Source organism: Lactuca virosa, chromosome 7, assembly GCF_052849685.1.
Source record: "Lactuca virosa cultivar CGN04683 chromosome 7, Lactuca_virosa_CGN04683_v6, whole genome shotgun sequence".
Lineage (NCBI taxonomy): Eukaryota > Viridiplantae > Streptophyta > Magnoliopsida > Asterales > Asteraceae > Lactuca > Lactuca virosa.
Genome location: NC_136432.1, coordinates 49889455 through 49912443, shown reverse-complemented (window position 1 = coordinate 49912443; position 22989 = coordinate 49889455). Strand labels below are relative to the sequence as shown.

At 32.7% G+C, this 22989-nt stretch overlaps 1 protein-coding gene and 1 non-coding gene across 4 annotated transcripts; one reads left to right on the top strand and one right to left on the bottom strand.

Moving 5' to 3' along the window:
* Positions 1 to 367: 367 nt before the first annotated feature.
* TRNAI-AAU (transfer RNA isoleucine (anticodon AAU)) lies at positions 368 to 441 on the top strand. The gene has a single exon. It is a non-coding gene; the product is annotated as a tRNA-Ile (tRNA).
* Positions 442 to 18230: 17789 nt separating this feature from the next.
* LOC145124345 (BES1/BZR1 homolog protein 3-like) lies at positions 18231 to 20745 on the bottom strand. 3 transcript variants are annotated; one of them, XR_013715601.1, is made up of 4 exons: positions 20326 to 20745; positions 18843 to 19582; positions 18494 to 18576; positions 18231 to 18422 (listed from the first exon to the last, which is right to left on the bottom strand). XR_013715601.1 is itself a non-coding variant. In XM_079059652.1 (3 exons), the coding sequence occupies exons 1-3, from the start codon at positions 20539 to 20541 to the stop codon at positions 18573 to 18575; spliced, it is 960 nt and encodes a 319-aa protein (XP_078915778.1). In that variant the 5' UTR covers positions 20542 to 20745; the 3' UTR covers positions 18231 to 18572. The 3 variants fall into 3 exon arrangements, 2 of the variants coding, with proteins under 2 accessions (XP_078915778.1, XP_078915779.1); XM_079059652.1 differs by having other exon boundaries at positions 18231 to 18576; XM_079059653.1 differs by lacking the exon at positions 18231 to 18422 and having other exon boundaries at positions 18473 to 19582.
* Between the last annotated feature and the right edge of the window lie 2244 nt (positions 20746 to 22989).

The following is a 22989-nucleotide window of genomic DNA, read 5'->3' as shown; positions in this document are numbered from 1 at the left end:
AGTAATAAATAGGTTAAAAGAAGAAGAAAAAAAACTCTCTCATCGGTCCAAGCCGAGTTGCCGAGCCGAGCTCGGCATGCCCATGCCTCGGCCCGATGTTTGCCGAGTTCACCAAACGGAAACCGAATGCCACACCCACCAGCCTTAGAAGATATCAAAAGTTTGACTTAAAAGTGAACTATACAAGCATTATAATTGATTTAGCATTTTGTTTTGGACCTCTATCTTTGACATTCTTGACCTAATTCGTGGTATTACAATTAACCTCGGAAATATGTAGCATGCCTTTTGAACAGCAACCACATACAAATCAATAAGAGAAACTATATGTGGTTAAATCTCAACAATGATCAATTCTAAACAAAATGGCCTATTAGCTCAGCTGGTTAGAGCGTCGTGCTAATAACGCGAAGGTCGCAGGTTCGAGACCTGCATGGGCCATCTTGTTTTTTGGTAGCAATTTACATTGTTCACCTCTCATTGTTGTTGATATCCTCATTCGACCCTCAAATTACTCAAGATACAAAAGCCCCATTTTGTGATATGAATTTAATTTTATTTTCTTCATTTTGAATTATTTGAAGAAGTTTATAAGCAACCAAATTGCAATGGAAATAACGTACTTTGTTTCTTTATCAATAGAGGTAATATATTTTTGTGTTTACTTATATTTTTTAACAATAAAAGCAACATAATATATATAAGAAATAAAGAACACCGCCATATTCACAACAAAAGGTAAATTAAATGACTATTATTTGTAAAGATGAACGAAGTTAATATAAAAAATGAAACCAATACCAATTTGATAAAGATTTGAGTTTATCCTTATCTCTTATACTTATCATCTATTTATCTTATTTTAGAAGTTATATCTTGTATTTAGTCACCAACTACTTTTAATTAGGACAATGACGTTTTCTTGATTTTGTCATGGTATGAGAGCAAGGTTCGCTTGACAATTAAGAGCTTGCACGAAGGGCATCATGACGGGAAAAGCGACGTACGTGTTTGACATCATTAAAAATAAACTCGGCAATAACTCGATTAATGTATGTTTAGAATTTTTATGAGTTGTTTGAGTTGAGCTTTTAATGAACTTTTATAAAATTTGGAACTTAATTCTTATACAAATAAAGATTATTCTTGATAAGTTTTGAGCATTTTATATCTAGCTAAACAAGCATCATATTACGAGACAAGGTGAGGAGTTTTTTTGTTCAAAGTTTGCAACTATAAAGAAAATCATTTTGTTTACATTATATTCATTTGAAACTGTGATAATACTAATATTTATAAATAATACTATAATTAATAATTTGTATTATTGTCTTGTATTAAATAAATTCTCAGTATAAGGTTGATAAACTTAAAGATATCATCTTAAAAATAGTAATCTGTCATGTTAATTGAATGTTATCGAGAATCGAAATGAAGTTTTTTTTTTTGTTAACCGAAAGTTAAATTTTTAAAACTATATTTTCAATATATATATATATATATATATATATATATATATATATATATATATATACACACACACACACACATTGAAAATATAGTTTTAAAAATTTAACTTTCGGTTAACAAAAAAAGAACTTCATTTCGATTCTCGATAACATTCAATTAACATGATAGATTTCTTTTTTTAAGATGATATCTTTAAGTTTATCAACCGTATTATATATATATATATATATATATAATGTGGATAATGTGGATAATGTGGATGGACAACTATGATGCGGACGTGTGGACAATGTTATTCTACGATAATTACTAAGAGAATAGGTTGTTTACTAATATGAATACGTTCAACCTCACAAAACTATCGTCATTTTCATGCATTCTCACTAATTCTTATTCATTTTTGTTCTCACACATCGCTTTTCACTCATTTTCATTCGTACAAATATATGACTCAATAAATATTCTGACAGAATGAGAATAATAAAAAAGACTACAATAACTATATAAATGATTTAATTAGTGAGAATATGTGATAATGACAATAATTATATATGATTGAACGTATTCACATTATCAAACAATATATTTTCTTTGTCATTCTCACATAATAGCAATGTACACACGTCCGCAAAATAGATGTCAATCCAAATTTGAATATATATATATATATATATATATATATATATATATATATATATATATATATATATATATATATATATATATATATATACACACACACACACATTGAAAATATAGTTTTAAAAATTTAACTTCAATTAACAAAAAAAAAACTTCATTTCGATTCTCGATAACATTCAATTCACATGATAGATTACTATTTTTAAGATGATATCTTTAGGTTTATCAACCGTATTATATATATATATATATATATATATATATATATATATATATATATATATATATATATATTAGTCGTTACCCGCGCAAAGCAGCGGCGGGGAATAGTTTTTTTCGGCTATTAGCTTCTTTTTGGGACGAAAACTATGTGGACTGTAACGAAAAAAAGTTAAAGATGAAAACCAAGAATATGAGAAACCACATGGACCATTTATGTAAATTTTTCAAAAATTTATTAAGATTTTCAATAACAACTTTTTTAATTTTAATCATCAGATTATACTGACTAAAAAATAAACTCAAAACAATGTAAATGTAATTAGTGATTATTGATTGTACAATATTAATCACGTAATACTTCTTTTTACACTACATTTGAGCTATATAGACTTCGTCATCGTTGAACTTTTTTTCATGATTTACTAATACCTTGTATTGTCACGTAATGTTTCTCTGGAAAATGCTACATAAAGTTGTCCATGTGAGAATACTGATTCTGGTAGATACATACCTACTTTTGAAATTGTTTGTTCCTAAGCTTTATCGATTGTTATCGCAAAACATAGTCGAATAAGAAAGTATTTTCTCTTCTGTTTGGATTTGTTTTATTATTTGGAAACTCATTTCCATAAAAATTACTATATTTTTCTGTTTAAGTTGTTGACATATTGTTTTTTTAGAAAACCACTCGAAGGGATTACCGATAATGAATTAGAAAAAAATAGAAAACATGGAAGGAATATTTGTTTGTTTATTTTTTTTTTTAATTTCCATTATTATAGATGTGGACCCGTTTATCAGCTTGTAGCGCACTTCATGATTATACTTTAGAAATTGGTTCCTAATGATAAATTGAACACTTTTAAACAGAAATGTTTGCTCATGAATTCAAAATATAATAAACATACTAACAAATAATATTTTTATGGATAACCTGGTCGTTATTAAAAAATAAAATATCATTTTTATTTATTTATATTTAATTTCTTAATTGTCTTGAGTTTATTTATATATTGCTATATAAGTGTTTTTTTAATTATTACATTTTAGTATGCCTTTTTATAGCATTTGTTGTATTTTATATTTAAAAAAGCTATTGGTAAGAGAAGTCCCTAACAACAAAACAATATGAAACCTAGAAGAAGGATCAAATTTAGAAAAGGTTTTAGTTGTAAACTAAAATGTAGATATCGTAAATCACAGGGACCATTTTGTAAATTACTCAATATGAAATTCATAGGCAGTGGAAGTTCTATTAGATTGATCCAAGTTTGAAACAAGTTGAATATTTATATTTGGTAAGTAAAATTTAAACGAAAATGAGTAATTTGTTATAGTATGAAGTGGCAATAAAATGCTAAACATTGTTGACAAATTTGCACTTAAAGTATAAACAGAACACTTCATACATGCTCTTATTATATGCCTATCACCAATGTTTTGGAATTTGGACAGATTTGCCCCTAAACATTGAAGATGCATTAAAAACTGTGTCACTAATGTATGCTCTCTCCTGTCCAAGCTCCTATAAAACCATATTGGCAAATTTATGAGATTTATCACATAATCATTACTATAGATGAAGGAAATGCATTCTCAAAGAAACTAAAAGAATTTACTTTGAAGAAATGGCAAAAATAAAATAAAATGATCAATAAAACCATCAATAGTGAACATATTTGACTAATCCAAATTAAAGATGCACCATGCAATTAATAGAGGCATCACAAAAAATTTGGACAGATTTGCCCCTAAAACGGTATACTTGATATGTGTGTATTAGGGGTGGGGTAACGACAAACCTCATGTTTTGCTTCTGTGTAGCTTTTCCTGAAAGTACACAAATGAATTTATGTTGAGCAAAAACATAGTAAGATTACCTTCTTGGGCTTCTTCTATACAAACCAAAGAAAGTGCGTTCAAAACTTTTCAAAAAACATAAGATAAGAAAGCCATTAAACCATCTTAATATGTACAAAAAAAAATAACATCTAATATGTATCTGTGATTATAAAAAACAGAAAGAGAGAGGGCAATGTTGTTTACCTCAGAATATGCACTTAGGCATCATGACGTGACTGGGTACAAATGCAATTAGGCAATAGTTTAACTGATATAAGAACACATAAAGCGAATAAAGCCATTTTTTGATACATACCTGCTCTAGAAAAGTATTCAGCCTCATTTGGTTCAAAAGATGCAGAAAAATAGCTACCTCATCCTCCCCCCTGCTGCTTCCATGGTAAGGTGTGGTCCATTTGGCATTAGAAATTAATTACTATTAACTAAATTTTATAAAGATAAAAACATCAAATTAATTCGTTTTCATACCTATTGCTTGTATACTTTGATTAGCCAATCTCAATCAAGATCAGGGGCATGTTCAAATCATAATAGGTGCTGGTTTGAAACATGTTGTATGAAGAAAACTACAGAGTTTAGGAAATTTTTTATTTAAAATTACTTGTAAACACTTAATTACAATGTATTACGTTGGTGTACATTTCGTGTAGGTGTCAAGTACTTCATAAAACCACAAAATTGCCATTACCACCCATGTTTATGTCAAAAGGACGATTTTTTTAGATAAACAGTGATGATCCAAGCATTTCCTGAAAACATAAACTTGAAAAGGTATTAGAAAGCCCTTCTAACATTAAATATATCAATCAAGCCAAGGGCCCCGTTTCCAACCATCTCAAATTCGCTTCCAAGCTCTTTTTTTTTTCAGCATCTGATAAAAAAATGCAAATTAAGAGCTTGTTTTTCACATCAAGTGTTGTACACACGAATACACACATGGATGGATAGATACAAAGATACAAACGCAAATAGACACATAGGTGCATACACATATACTTAGAGATACATATATAAATCCACACAACAAATAACTCAAAAGGAGCATGCAATTGTAATGGGAGTATGATGCACTCTTACCGTTAATTGAAACACTTTCTAGGGTTTTCAAATAAATCTGAGTGGTGGTGGTTGTAAAGTGGTTTAGAGAGAGAGAGAGAGAGAGAGACGAACCTATAATGTGCGATGTTGGTGATGCGGTTGTAGCAGGGGTGGAAGATGGTGTCATAAAAGAAGGCGACCTTTGATGCTATGGTCTTCTAACGATGGTGACGGTTCGAGATGGGTAAAAGCTGGATTGAGGGGAAACTTTGAATAATAAATCAAAAGAGTAAAAAAAACATGTAATAGAATCATTCAGGCTGATCCAAGAAATAATTCACATGCCCAAAGGCCAGTCAGTTCAACTCAAAACCTAATTTAGTTCAAAAATGAAAACAAAATCATACTTTAGAAAATGAATACTTGGAATCAAGTTTCTGATCGACAAATAAACTCTTCATCAGCTCTAAAATGGATAAATTTGTTTAATGTATAAGAAACAATAACACAACAATGTATGTAGAGGCAAAATTCAAGAAGTAGATAGAAAATTCATTGGATTTATGAATCACCTTCATAGAACAGATGCAACTTAACGTATTATTGATTTGGTGACTGTTAGAGGGGTCACCTGAACTCATCTACTTGAATTCTTGCCTTTCTTTCAACGTTGCCTTGATCAAAACCCATCTAATCTGGTACAGTAACCATATAAGGCCATTTGTTTCCTAATTAGAGTACCAAAAAAGTATTATTGAAATTTTCATACGCCAGTCTTAAAATTTGCTAATGGTATTTAAAAATCATCATTGGACTTTCATCAAATACATGGCGTGCACTCAATGACGCTAGATAACAGATTCCGACAAATTCAGCTTTAAATCAAACCCTACCAGTTAAGTGCCCTAATTTATGTTGGTTTGCCATGGAAACAATCAGAAGAATTATTGAAATGTAATAGATAGATATGGATATGTAAATTGGGATGTCTTTATGCAAAAGTATCTGATAGCTGAAGTTTGTATGTTTTTATTGAACAAAAACATAATAACTACGGATTTAAGTTTCAATTATTTGTTAACTAATGCAAGGTTTTTACAATACAACAAAACTTATATACATTACTTGCGAAATTCTCATCAGATATCACTATATGAAGCAAGAATTGTATGTATAAGCAATTTAAGGTGATCCACAGGTTACCGGTAAGGATGAGAGTGGTGTTGGACCGATACTGAACCTTTAGTCTTTAGCTTTTGTGAACAGGGAAGTCCATATCTGATCAATTGTGAGCAACAGGGTAAAAGTGATTGGAATGACATTTTTTTTCGAATAGCTAACAAAGAGGACTTGGATTACGGAAGGCGTCGTTCGCAGAAAAAAAGAATTTTACATAACAAATAAGGGATGCTTAGTCGATCGCCGATATTGCACTAATTTAGTTCGTCGTGGGCCATGAACTTGGAGGTGCATTTGACTTCAAATTAGCTATGTTTTGAACAACTTTAAGATGCAAGACAAATATAAATACCTTGATGCCCTCAAATCCTCCTTTGACTTATTCCTGTGAAATAAATCCTTGTGATAAAATGGATTAAGCAATGAAATGACCTGATTCAATACTGCAAACATAGAAATATTAGTGAGGTACAACTGCAATAGCAACAAAACGAATTTCTCCTCCATTAGCGGTCTATGGCGAGTAATTGAAATGTGACAGCAGTTAACAAAAACAATATTAACTTTACTAAGTACTAACACTAACAGAGAGAATAGAAATGGATACCAGACAACGATGTCTTAGAACCAATCCGTCATCGAATCAATAGCTTAATGAAATGGCCGAAGTCGGTGTCACTGATTTCCCTATCACCCTTGCTTAAAGAAAAGTGGAACACAACGGTAGTGACCGAAATCGACGTCGGCTACTCCAATTTGAACGTACATTGGCAAAAATCAAAAACTTCAAAATAAGAACTACATCTTCCATAATCGACCTACATAGCGACAATTAGGGCATGAAATAAAACCGGAAGATGGAAAATCGAGCTATGATCTGATGTGATTCCCTTCCATCTCCAATTCCTTGATTCACCTTCATGTCCAACAACAAAACCATGAACGATGTAGAGTGATGTTAGTGTTAGGAGGCGACAAAGACACTTGAACCGAGGAAAACCCACAAAGCAAAAAAACTGGGGAACACCATCACCGATGGCAGCAGAGGACGGTGGAATGGTCGTCGATGGCAGCTGTTGTGAACATATTTGGCTTTCAAATTCAAAATGAAGGGACATATCATGGGTGTCATCATTAGGGCGGAAGATGATGTGGTGGTTGTTAACGGATCAAGGAGATGAAAGAGGGTGGAGCGTTCGATTTTGGAGAGAAAAGATGAGAGAGAATGTAACTAGTTCCTTGATTTATGCTTCGAATTGGTCATCACGATTAAGCAGAGAAAAAGTCAGGTCAAAGAGAACAAAGTAGATAATTAGGAAACCGATGAGTGAGAGACGTAAAGATATGCATGACTTTATTGTACATTCAGCTTTAAGTCTTGAACGTCTTAAATTTATTTTTAAATTTATTTTTAGAAATAGTAAGGTTTGTATAATAATATAGTAATATATATATATATATATATATATATATATATATATATATATATATATATATATTATTTTTTATGATGATATGTAAAAATAAATAAATAAAATTAGTAAACTTCAAACAATTAATGAACAAATTGATCAAAAAATTAAAAATATTATTTAAGAACTTATGTCCTTTAAATATTTTATAATTATTAGATAGTTATTTTAATAATATTTTTTTGTATTCAATGCATTATTTATCTATGAATTCAAGATCAAACATAAATTATTAATAAAATCAATGTTTATTTTTCAATTTTACTTTAATACGTTAAAACTATTTTGGCATACATTTATATATGATTTCAAATAAATTTATATTAATCTATTATATTACATACATTTATAAACCTCTTATTAGATTAATTGTCATATATGATTTCAAATAAATTTATATTAATCTATTATATTACATACATCACATTTCGTTTGACGTTTCTATAACTTTTCAAAATATTTTTTATTAGTAATTCTAAATTCATTCATTAATGTAATATAATTGCATAAAGGTAAAATTTTATACATATATATTATAGTATTTATAACTTTTGAATAATAATAAGTATTTTTAAAATTAATTTGCAATAACAAAAATTAAAGCTTACTTAAATTTAAAAGTGACATTATGGTAATTAAAAGATTGTCAAAAAAACCATTTATAAAATTAATTAATCATAATAAAGTTGTAAAAGCATTTCAATTCATAGTTTAAAAAAAATTATTTGAAAAATCTTTTAGAAAGCATTTTACTGTTCAAGATATGAGTTTTTTAATAGGTCATCTTTATTGGCGATCAATAAGATAATGATAGATAATGATATGTATAGCTTTTAAATTCTTTTTTATTCGGCTATTATGTTGTATGTATTTTATATATACTCAATCATAATACAAATCATATTCAAGGCAAATACATCTCACATGGAATCAGCCAGGGCACAACATTAACCCTAGCCGACCCATTTTCGTCTCTTTATCTTTTCTCGTTTCTTCTTTGTTCTTCAGATGTTCTTCATACAGATGTCTACATTCGAAACTCACATCTCTCTCAATAGCATACTACATCTTCTCATTATCAAGCTCTCTTCCACAAATTATTTAATGTGGAAAAATAAAATTACTCCATTGTTATCATATCAGGATATTTTGGGACATATTGATGGGTCCTCTCCTTTGCCTTCTCCTACCATAAAATTTGAAGGAAAACTCGTTGCCAACCCTATGTATGCATCATGGATCAAAGCCCATAAACAAGCCTTGCTCATCATCCAATCATCTCTCTCGGAAGAAGCTATGACAGAAACTCTTGGACTCAACACTGCCCAGACAATATGGAAAGCTCTTGAAGACGCATATAACCATGATTACATGGAACACATACACACCAAGCGTGAGTCCTTATGCCAACTACAAAAAAGGTACTTTCACTGTCTCCGAATATGATCGCAAGTATAAAGCAATATGTGATCAATTGGCTGTCACTAGACAACCCGTTGATGAACTTGACAAAGCTCATTGGTTTCTATGTGGACTTGGTTCTGGTTATGAATCCTTCTCCACAGCCCATCATGCTATCAAGTCGTCTCCTCCCTTTCGTAACCTATTATCACAAGCTGAGAGTCATGAGTTGTTCTTCAACTCCATACATCACAACTCCACCCAGCCTCCTATCACTTTTCAATCTCACCACTATCGTGTCACTCAATGTACCTATCGTGTAAGTAACTCCAGCCATGGTACTTACTCTGTAGGACGTAGGAGGGGAAATCTCTCTGTAGGATGGGGACGGGGCAGACGTCCTCCTCACTGCCAACTATGTCGTACGAATGGGCATTATGCCTCTTCTTGCCCTGATTTATCCAAGTTTTCCAAAGGTAACACTTCTATCAATGCAAATCTATATCATGATTTCCAAAACCAATGCAACTTAACCCACTCTAGGCCAGATTGGTATGTCGACTCTTGTACATCGACTCACATGACAAACTCATCAAGTCACCTTGATCACTCTGCTCCTTATTCTGGAAAAGAACATGTCGTGTTTTGGAATCGTAATGTTCTAAACATCTCTTGCATTGGTAACTCTACTATATCCATAAATCTTAACCTCTTGGATGTTCTTTTGGTTCCCCACATTACTAAGAACCTCCTCTCTATTAGCAAATTGACAGATGACTCACATGTTGACATCTTATTTTCTAACAAATGTTTTGTCATTCGGAATCGCAGCACCTAGGAAACAATAACAAAGGGAAAACATGAGAATGATCTTTATGTGCTTGAGCAAGGAACCAAGGCTTTTGTTGCAGCTTTAAAAAATAACCAAAATATTGCATCTTTTAAAATTTGGCATAATAGATTAGGACATGTAGCTTTTGACACTATTTATTTATTACATAAAGTTGGTTCTTTGTCAATTACATCTATTTTACCCAAGCCTGGTTTATGCACTTTATGTCAACTCTCCAAAAGCTCATGTTTACCTTTTAGTGACAACTTCAAACATGCTAAACATGTTCTAGACCTCATACACTATGACTTATGGGGTCCATCACCTGTAGAATCCACAGAAGGATTTCTCTACTATGCTATTTTTGTAGATGACTACTCACGGTTTACTTGATTTTATCCACTTAAGAAAAAGTCAGATTTTGCAACAACTTTATAAAATTTCATGACTTTTGCTCAAACTTAGTTTAATTGCAAAATTAAATAATTTCAAAGTGATGGGGCACTGAGTTTCTCAATCACCGTGTTAGTCAACTATTCAATACAAATAACACTCATCATTGGGTCTCTTGTCCATATACACCTCATCAAAACGCAAGTGTTGAACGCAAACATAGACACATCACAGAAATCGGTCTAGCTATGTTATTTAATGCTCATGCACCAGCATCTCTTTAGGTACACTCATTCAGTTCTGCTATCTACATCACCAATCGGCTACCTGCAAAGGTTCTTTCCCGTAAAAGTCCATTCGAAATGCTCTTTCACACAATGCCTAACTATGATGTTTTTCGGATCTTCAGATGTCGTGTTGCTATTCTGTTGTATGTATTTTATATATACTCAATCATAATACAAATCATATTCAAGGCAAATACATCTCACAATCCTCCTTATATTTTATATTTTATATGTTTATATTTTCTATTACTTATCCTATTTGACAAAATATAAAAAACGATTTGAACGTATTTTAAAAAATATATATCAGAAAGAAATAAATGTCTAAATTTTCAAAATGATATAAATATCAAAGATAAAAAAAAAAAAGGTTTAGGTCATTTTTGGTCACTTAACTTTTGGTTTTGTGTTCATTTGATCACTTAACTCTTTTTAAGTTTTAAAAGGTAATCAAACTTTTGAATTTGTGCTCATTTAGTCACTTAACTTTTGGTTTGGTCACTTAACTTTTAGATTTGTGCTCATTTAGTCACCTAACAATTAAAATTGTGCTCATTTAGTCACTAAACTTTTGAAAAAATTTAAAAGTTTAGTGACTAAATGAGCACAATTTTAAAAGTTAGGTGACTAAATGTGACCAAACCAAAAGTTAAGTGACTAAATGAGCACAAAGCCAAAAGTTTGATGACCTTTTAAAACTTAAAAAGAGTTAAGTGACCAAATGAGCACACAACAAAAAGTTAAGTGACCAAAAATTACCTAAACCCTAAAAAAACATTATCATAACATATTATTTAATCATTTTTTGTTATTAAAATATTAATACCAACTTGCGTTATTTTTTTATAATGATATAGACTTAAAATTGAAAATCATATGAGAGTAATTATATAACATATGTGAAAGATAAATATATATTGTTAACTTTTAAAAAAAAAGTTTAAAATATTAAACATCAAGGTGGGTTTATGTTGATCTTCAAAGAATTAAGAAAGAGAAAGAGAAAGAGATTCAAACTTTTCATTCTCACTTACTGATTAAGTCAACAAATACAAACCATCTGAATATAAACTGTTTAACAAGAAAGCTAAATGAACAAAACTGTAACTAACTCTAACTTATTTGTAAGTTAAGTTACATAAAAGCCATTTTAATAGAAAAGACAACAATTACCTTTGGATTCATTCAAGCTAACACCTCCCCGGAGGATATGGAAGTAGACCAAGTTTGGAAGTAGTTTGATGGTGATGAGGATAGGTGAGAAACTTGGTAAGCACATCAGCTAGTTGTTGTTGAGTGTTCACATGAGACAAAGAAATGAGGCATGCTTGAAGTTTCTCTCGAACATAATGACAATCTAATTCAATGTGCTTTGTGCGTTCGTGAAACACGAGATTAGTGGCTATATATATGGATGCTAAATTGCCACACTTTAGTGGAATGGAAGTAAGATCAATAACTTTGTAACTCCATAAACAATCGATTAATCATTACTCCATGCAAGTTCAACATATACACGCCTCATAAATCAATATTCTTCCTCTATGAAAGAAAGGGAAACAATCACTTATTTCTTAGACTTCCATGGAATAGGGCTACCACCAAAGATAACAAAGAAGCTATTAACACATTGACGTGTCAAAGGGCATGCATCCCATTTTGAATCGCAATAAGCCTCAATGTTGTAGTACTCTGGTTTATTGTTGAAGAAAATGCCTTGATAAATTATGCCTTTAAGATACTTCAAAATATGTAAAGCAACATTATAATGAGGTTGGCATGGAGTTTGGTTGAATTGACTAAGATATTGCATAGAGAAAGAAATATCAAGTTGTGTATGTAGAAGAAAGTTGAGTTTATCAATCAACTAGTGATATAAAATGGGATCAGATAACGAGTTTTCCATAATAGATGTAAGTTTTAACTTGTATGAAAGTGGCATTTTGACTGAAGCAACCTCTTCATGTAAATTGCCATGTAAAAATGCGTTGTTCACATCAAATTGATGAATATCCCACGTTTGACAGCAAGTGAAACCAAGAAACGAACTGTATTGAATTTGATCACGGGAGAAAACGTTTCATGATAATTTATTCCCTCCTTTTGTGTAAAGCCTTTTTCCACTAGACGTGCTTTATGGCTTTCTATTGTACCATCAACATAGTATTTGATTTTGTATACCCATCAAAAAGTGATTGATCTTTTGCCTTTTGGAAGTGGGATAACATCCTAGGTGTTGGCATTAGTCAAAGCAGTAAACTCTTTTTGCATAGCATCTTCCCAAGCTGGAATGCCTTTGGCTTCATTATAAAATGTGGGTTCTTGTTGTATAGTTTTGAGTATGAAAAATAAATTCAATGATAGGAATGGGAGAATGAGATAAAGAATCAGTGATATAAAGGTTTGTAACGGTATGATGACATGTAAAAGGTTCTTCTTCTAAAATTACATTGTTAAAATCGTAATCATCTAATTGAGAAGGAGGTTGACGAACACGAGAAGTTCGTCGTAAGGGAATGTTATTTGATGGAATTGAAGGTAAGGTAGAAGGTGTGGAAGATACAGGTATCAGATGGAATAGAGGATGAAACATGTACTTGATCATAAAACTCAATGGACACATTTGGAATAAAAGAAGGCATGGATGAAGACTGTTTGCATCTGAAGTGAATGCTAAAGGAAGAGTTTTTCAAAAAAAAATTAACATCTCGAGAGATAAATATGTCCTTGGTCACCAAATTCAAGAGCTTGTAAGCCTTTTGCCCGAATGGATATCCAATAAAAATGCACGGATGAGCTCAAGGCATGAAATTATTTTGCTTGGTGATTGTTGAAGATACATAACATAAGAAATCAAATGCTCTCAACCAAGGTTGTAAAAATCGTGTGGCGGTAGCTTGACGGTCGACTGACGATAAACGATTAATCACACTAGGCGGGGATTAATCGGGGACCGTAAATTATTAATAAAATTATACAAAAAATTAATATTCTCTAAAAAACTAAGTATTTGAAAATTAAAAAATTTAAAACTTTGAAAATTTTAGTATAATATTATAAAAGTTGAAAGCTTAAATATATGAAAATTTAAAATTTTGGTGTAATATTTGAAAATTAAAAATTTTGATTTTTTAAAAAAATTCCCGCTTATGACCGCCAAGGACCGCCGAGCCCGACTTTGACCGATTTTGACCAATTTCCGCCAAGCACCCTAATCATAATTGGTTCAAGACCGTCAAACGATTAATCGACCGTCAAACGATTAATCGGCCGTCAAGGCCGATTTTCTGCAACACTGCTCTCAACTAATGTAATGGTGGTTTTTCATGATAAAGAACATCAAAAGGAAAACGTTGATGTAAAATTGTGGTAGGCATACTATTGATGAGATGAACAGATGTTTTGACACATTCACTCCAATAAGCTGCACCAATACCAGATACCATACCATAGTAGAGCTCTAGCTATTTCATGGTTGTGCTTATGTTTACGCTCCACTACGCCATTCTGTTAGGGCGTATAAGCTATGGAATGTTGATGTATGATTCATTGAGATGTGAAGAATTTAATGCCTTCATTGCTTGAGACAAGTTCTAAGGTATTGCCAGTCTGAATAGATTTAATAGTAACACCTAGGGGTGTAAGTGAGTCGAGCTACTCGCGGGCTACTCGAGATCGACTCGTTAAAATCTCGACTCGAGATCGAATTAAACGAGCCCGAGCCGAGCTCGAGCCTAAATATGAGGCTCGTTTATTAAATGAGCTCGAGCCGAGCTTCAGTTAGTGGGCTCGCGAGCCTAAATGAGCCTAAACGAGCTTATACATACAAATATATATATATATATATATATATATATATATATATATATATATATATATATATAGGGAGAGGATCAAATGAGAACACCTAAAAGGTTGAGAACGTGAGAACAGTTCTGCACCAATCATTTTATAAGGGTATATTAGTAACTTTATATAAATATTAATTAATGATTTCCTAAAATCTAGGGATAATGATTTTAATTACCAACAAAATTAATATTTCCTTTTAGTTAATGAAATATATATAAATATTTTTTTTATGATTTTTCCCAAAAATTATTCATGACCGCTTCAAAAAAACTACCTAAAAAAATTAATATTTCCTTTTATTTTAAATCTGAAAAGAAAATCTTAAAAAATATATTATTTTCTACTATTTCACGTTTTTGTTTTTCAAAAAAAATGAATAGAAACCCAATCCCAAATCAATACACTTCCAATCATAAATGAAAACACATCAAATTACAAATAATTACAATCATTCACACATGAATACACTACTATTCATAAATAAATACAATCATTCACACACGAATACATTGCAATTCACAAATGAATACACTGTTATTTATAAATTAATACACATTCTATCATAAATGAATACACGTGCTATTCATAAATGAATACAATCCTTCACACATAACTACAATGTTATTCATAAATGAATACACGTGCTATTCATAAATAAATACAACCATTCACGCACCCCTTCAAGAAATTATTACCAAAAAATTCGAAAATTAGGATTGTGTTTCTATCTTTGCCTCTGTTCTTCAGAAAATTTTCAAGTTGGTCCTCCCATTGCAACCATTCTACCTCCTGAACACTCAAGCAAAGATTAATACAAAGAAATCCAATTATATAATCCAGTAAACCAAATCACTAAATATACACACCAATTGGTTAACACAACCTTGCACTCTTTCTTATGCTTGGACTATTTCTTCACCTAATTTTACACACAAGCACCATTTCAATTCACAATCAATTTGGTACAATCAAAATCACGTCCTTCACATCTAAAAATTGATATGGCCAATTTTTCTTTGATCTTCAAGAACAAATAAAAGTACATCGAAATATAAACTGAATTCGTTTAACTCTTCCCTTGGCTTCTTCCTTCCTTGTCCAACCAAATCAACCAAACACCCCATTGAATGTTGTAACAGTAGTCGGCAACCCAGTTGCCTTCCTCTTTCTTCTCCCCTCGACAGCAAGAGCACAAATGGTGCTTCTTTCCACCCATTAATCAACCAAGAATCGGATCCAACCACTTGTTTGGACCATTTAAACAAATCAGCCTCAACCCAAACATTCATCAATTTTCAATCAAAACAATCAAAAGAAAACATCCCAGTTCATCATCGATACAAGTCGACACAAACAAAAAAAAATGAAACAAGAAGGTTACCTGTTAGTCGGTTGCTTCCGTTCATCTTCGTCCCTTCGATCAGGCAAGAAACCGAAGACCCATCTGCTCATCTTCTATCGACTGGAGCAAAGCACCCACCAAGACCGACGACTCACACCTCACAGCCGGAAGAGATGAGCAAAACTGCGCTGCTTCTTCACGCCCAGCAGCGGCTGGAATGAGAGGAGGCCCTAGGGTTGTGAAAAATGCAGAAGCAGGGATATAGAGGGAGAGATGCGAGAGAGAGAGAGAGAGAGAGAGAGAGAGAGAGATTGTAGGAATTGCTAAACATAGGTAAACAATCAATTACCATTTTACCCTTATGACAGTTTTAAAGTGACACTTTAATTCCTGTAATTTTAAGAATTTACATAAATGGCCCATTCGATAATAGCCTTAGATTTAGTTTTTTAAATGGTTCAGATGTGTTGTCGCGTTCTCAATCTTTTAGGTGTTCTCATTTGATCCTACTTCTATATATATATATATATATATATATATATATATATATATATATATATATATATATATATATGTGTGTGTGTGTGTGTGTGTGTGTGTGTGTGTGTGTGTGTGTGTAGGCTCGTTTAAACTCGTTTGGGCTCGCGAGCTCACTAAATTATTCACGAGCCGAGCTCGAGCTTCATTTTAAGGCTCGAACCGAGCTCGAGCTTGGTTAGGCTCGGGCTCGGCTCGTTTACACCCTTATAATAGTGAAATAAAAGCTTTTATCAAGGAAAAAGCATAGCTTGTGTGGCTGATTAAATGAACCCATGTATGTCTGCTATGATCGTCTATAATGATGATAAAATATTTTTGTACGGTCCCCAAACATCAATTAGAATCAGGTCAAATGGAAATATAGAATAAGATTCACTGTGAGGAAAAGGTAAACGGTGATGCTTGGTTTTAGAATAAACAATACATGAGTTTAGAGACAGAAAGAGAGATTTAAACTTTTCATTCTCATTAACCGATTAATTCAACAGATACAGACCATTTGAATATAAACTGCTTAACAAGAAAGCTAACTGAACAAAACTGTAACTAATTCTAATTGATTTAAGTTAAATTACATAAAATCCCTTTTGATAGAAAAGACGATAATGCCTTTTTGATTCATCCAAGCTAACACTTTATAACAAAAGTTTGCTTTTATCAATAAAAATTAATGAAAATGTGATATAAAAGTATAAATTTTTTCAAAATTTAACTATTAGAGAAGGCCGAGTAACACTAAATCAACAACATAACCCAATTTTCAAGATAATATGATAAGATAGGTAACACTAAATCATTTCGATAAGTATATTTAATTTCATTAATTCGCAAGATACATACAAAAGACATAACATTAGAAAATGTTATTGTAATACATGTTTTTTTTTGTTATAGTGTTCAAAAAAAGTATAATTTTGTTATAATTATTGTTTCATAGTTAATTTTAATGATATAATTATTTTTTCAGCAATATATATGTCAAAATATTTAATTTCATTAATACAGAAGTTACGTGAAGAAGACATTAGTTAATATTATTGAAGTACATATTCTTCAAAATAGTTACAATTTTATATAGCAACTTAATGTTATAATTGTTACGGAGTATTTCATAGTAAATTTCAACGATATATTTATTTTCAACAACATATATATTTATCAAAATTTGAATTTATTACTTTTAAGACTATGTTTGACGTACTAACTGAAAAACTAATTGTTATATGAAAAACTAGCTAATAAAATTTGACATTTGGTAAAACTAGCTAATAAGCTAGCAGAAAAATATAAAATAACATAAAATGACATTTAAAAGAATATGGTTTCTATAATTATTTAAAGGGTATATATATATATAGAAAATTTTTAAAAGACTAATAAAAAGCTAGTCTAACTAGCTTTTTAAAAAGCTAACTTATAAGCTATTTTTTGTTTAACAAACAAGACAACCTAAAAAAGCTCGAAAAATAAGTTAGTTGTGTCGTGTCAAACACAACCTAAGTATTATTTCAATGATATAGTTATTTTCAAACGAACATATAGATTTATCAAAAGTTATCAAAATTTGAACTCCATGACTTTAACTTGCCCTGCGAACATTAACCGAGTTAAGCCATATAACGAATCCCTTCACCAAGATGATAAGAATGTTTATGAAAAAAAAAATTGGGAAATTGAAACCTCATGAAATAATGATATACAAGAAATGAAAAATAAAATTTGGTACTTAGTGTTTCAATGATATACTTTATAGGAATACAAACAAATAAATAAATAAATAAATAAGGAAAGCATAATAGAAGAATTCTTCAAAAAAAGAGATACAAAGCGCCACCATACATGAACTCTATCTATCAACTATAATTTACTATGCATTTCTCTCCCTTTATCTGAAGAAAAAAAATATATATTCTAAGAAAGAACATTTAATAACACTTGGTTGCAAAACAACAATGAATACCTTGAATTAGAAGGATTAGCAAAAGCAGAAACCAAAATAATACACTCCACACTCCACCATCCTTCTACATTCACTCCTCTTATCTACAATAAAACAGAAAATAAATCTTTTAAATAACATAACAGGTTGTACTGTATTTGAGATTGAGTTTGACATTGACGGTTGTACTGTATTTGAGATTGAGTTTGACATTGACAGATGTTGATGTCAATGAGACAAAAATTGTGATACTTGTCCCACTAAAAAAGGTGGAACAAGGATTCACTTTCGATCTCTCGTCTCGTCTGAGTAAAAGACATAAATGTCCTCCTCATTCTCATCATTGAAATTTAACCCTACGAGTGCTTACCTAGTGCTAGGGTTACCAAGGGTGAGTTCAAGATCATCAGAAACACATTCTTCATGAATCCTCTCGCCTTCCCACGGTTTCACTAAACCTTTCATATTACTCCCAAAAGCAAACTCAGCCGAAATCACATCCGACATCGGAACATCCGCATTTTGGTCAAACCCAGCAGTGACAGCTGGCGAGCACATACCGCTTTGCCCCGGGGTCCACATCCGGGACCCGGTACCCGAAAGCAACCCAAATGGGTTCGATGCCACAAGACTAAAAGTGGGTGACAATGGCCCGTCTTGCGGGGTCTGGACCCCCGAGAGCCACCCTGACCCGGTTGGTGTTTGCCGCCCGGGGCTTTGAGGGGTGGAACAAGGTAAAAAAGGGTAATGCTGCCCGGCCTGCCCGGGGATGTCGGTCATTCTAGGTGTTCGGCAGGTGGGTGAGCTTAATGGAGGTGTGACTGGAGCACTTATGGAACCGGAGCCACCAGGGAAGTAGAGATGGTGGGGGAAATTTGATGAAGGTGAAGAACCTGATGAGAGATTTTTTAGCCATGGGATAAGAGAATTAGGGTCGGGATTACTGTTCGTATACAGGGATGAGATTGAGCTAGGAAAAGATGATGAATTAGGGTTTAAATTGTAGGAAGGATTTGGACTTGGACTTGGTTGGTATGATGATGAACATGGACTGGCGGATGTTGATCCTGATCCACCGTTAGCCTCCACTCTCGCCGCCGGTTTACAACCCTACACAAATACACAAATTAGTAAGATCAACATGAACAAGAAGAAGATGCAACAATGGCTATGATAATATGATTGGGATTTGGGAGAAATGTAAGAGTTGCTTTTTCAGGGGAGAAAAAAATATAGAAAGAATCTTTCGTGTTGCGTGAAAGTAAGCTATCGTACGCTTGGGGAGAACACGATTGATTATTTTACTAGAAAAAAAGTAAGTTAGCCTCCATGGTTGACGATGTTAGAGAGAGAAAACACACTGAAAGAGATGTAAGAACAGGTCAGCTGAGACTGAGTGCTACTCCATCGTGATAGCATGCGCCATATGCACGGGAAGCACGTTACCTTGTCTCCGATAACGACAAACGTCCAGATCCATAAACGAACTTGTGACCTAAAACTAGTCAAATTTCATTATCACTGTTGCTTTTAATAACGGATAGCTGCACGATTCAGCTTGATTGAGTAATTGATTCCTAATTTGGACACAATTCATCACCAGTATTATAAATCGGAATTCGGATTTCACGTTTAGTACTAGATCGATAATCGGATTGACTAAAAAGCTAAAAGTTATTAACCGAAACAATTAGATCTAAAAACCATCGGCACATCCTAAATCAAGGAGTTTACAGAATTTACAAGGTGCAGATTCCGTAAATCGATCACAAACGCTATAATTCCATGGAAACGAACAATGATTGCTATTTCAAAATAGATTGGAAATTATTAGGATGTGGATTTGAGATTACCTTACGATAAGTGGTGCCATCTTCTTCGACAATCCAACCAGCTTCATTACAAAGGGCTTTCAAAACCTCGTTGTTGTCACAGTGCTTAGGCAGCTTGTAGTTTCCATAGACTCTGAGTCCGGCGAATATTTTAGCGGCGATGGCACGCCGCCGTCTCTCTCTACGCTTGTTGTTCTCTCTCTCCTTCCAAGTCGGCAACCTTGTTCCCGACGTCATATATCTTATATAACAAACAATAATCCTTCTCCGACTAACAGAAGATCGCAGACTTAGTAGGATGACCGGAAAAGGAGAAGTCGCCGGCAGCCGGCGATAGGGAAGTGGTGGTGGAGGTGTGTTGTGTTGGGTTGTGAGTGGGGAGAGAAAAGCGGAGACTTTAAAATGGATTTTCTGATGAAAATGTTGAATAGATTACGGGAAAGACAGTGGTGGGATTAAATAGGACTTCCTAAACATGCGGATGGCGCACGTGTTTAGTATTTTTAAAGCGAGGGGTGGATGCGTGTGAAGGAGTTGTGCAGCATTAATTATGGTTAAATACACATTTTTAGTTGCCAATCGTTTTATGTTACACCTTGAATCTTGACAATGATTTTTGCTACATACATGGTTTTAGTCTTTTAAGGAGGAGGAGTCGTTCCCTCCCAACCCAACGAACCCACTGTCACATTATTTTTTCTCTTTTATTTTTCTTCATTTTTCCGAACCCACAACATACATAAATTCTATCTTTTTGAACTCACTCAATTAAAAAAATACAAAACAACTAAGATACAAGTTTTAAAACACATGGTACAAGAGAAAATAAGAAAGAGAAAGTAGAGAGATGATGATGTGGGTTAGTGAAACCAATCAACTCATTCGTTGAAGCGGGAGTGGTACCGCCGATAACTCTATTGCTAATTAAGATTTTACATTTGATTGTTTTGTATTTTTTTTTTAATTGAGTGAGTTGAGTGGGTTCAAAAAGATATGATTTCCGTGTGTTGTGGGTTTGGAAATATGAAGAAAAACAAAAGAGAAAAAGTGATGTGGCAGTGGGTTCAGTGGCTTGGGAGGGAATGACTCTCTCCTCCCTTAGAGAGGTGGGTGTGGGCAACGCCCACACGCGTTACTAGGAGAAAAAACAAGAAAACGCCGTTACCACATGTTATGGTGGTAACGGGAAGTAACGGGAAATGCCTTTAACACGCATTAACGGGAGGGAGGGGCGGTGTTCATTGGCGTTATCATGTGTTATTAGGCACAATAACGCCCACTCCGAGTAGTCTTAGACCGATATAAAAAGATTTTTGTACACTTCTATAATTTTCTTTTTTTATATTTTTATTATATTTATACATGTATCTCTATATTATTATCTAATTTCACCATCGTATCTCGAAACCATTGCCCACACTTATGTACAACATCATTGTTGACGGTCCATCTTTGGTCACCAAGTTCTCGGGTGAACAATCCCACCCTCACCCACACTTAACCACTGAACCCATATCCCTTCGCTTGCATGAGGACAAGTTTTCCGACGGTCCATCTTTGGTCACCAAGTTCTCGGGTGAGCAATCCCAACCTCACCCACACTTAACGGGTGAACCTATATCCCTTCGCTTTCCTAGGACAAGTTTTCCAACCAAGCATATTAGTACCACTTTTGTTTAAGGCTATATTATTTGTATAAAGGTCAAAAGGAGAATATAGATCGATGCACATATCCACTAATAATAATAATAATAGAAGGTCAAGTACTCATGATTGAAAAATTTGTCAAGATTATCAAAGATGAAAAGTGATGAGATAGACACTTAGATTCATCGTTTGATGAAAATAAAAATGCATAGCCAAATATATTCACACACTTTGTGATAACATATTAAGAGAATTATACGTTAAAATATTCCGACAAACAATAATCTAATAATGATGAAATATAATTGAGGCATAAAGTTTAAGATGAAAACCCTCCTTAAAACAAGAGTAAATACATTATGACTAAGTCTATGATTCAATTCTTTAAGACCCAAATCCTAGAATATACAAGAATTATTTTCTAGTACAAACAACTGAAAAATAATATGCAAAAGAACAAATAATAAACACTACTATTAACTTTATGTGAATTTATGGGTTTGTTAAATGGTGATATAAAAACAAATAAATAATAATACTTTTTGGTGTATAAATTTATTGTTGACCAACCTAAATAAATAATAATAACATTTGTAGTGTGTTCATGCATCATATGAATGTGAATGTATTGGAAAAAAGTAATATATCAAAACAACCATCTTATTCGGGGATGGTGGCATTGTGATGCCAATTATACTTTGGTAGTTAGAACTCCGAAAAGAATATGTCTACACAACAATCTCATTGAGGGAATGGCAGAATTGAGATACCAATTATGCCTAGATAGTTGTGACTGTATGACGAATAAGGCCATAAAGGATTGATAAGTCATACTACATGGTAATTGGAGCCATAGGACCGATATCTAGGACGCAGACCAGACTCCCCAAAACTTGCGTGCTTGGAAATCATACTGAAACATCCCAAAAATACGGTCCAAATTTTCTTTTTAAAATCATTTAAGAAAACCATAATGCATCAATATCATAATAAAATCACAAGTCATGTAACCAAAACATCATATCCAAATACGGTATC

Coding starts and splice junctions, on each gene's coding strand:
- LOC145124345 (XM_079059652.1), bottom strand. CDS start 20,541: ATGACGTCGGGAACAAGGTTGCCGACTTGGAAGGAGAGAGAGAACAAC. Junction 19,583..20,325: donor ATGGCACCACTTATCGTAAG/GTAATCTCAAAT, acceptor GTATTTGTGTAG/GGTTGTAAACCGGCGGCGAG.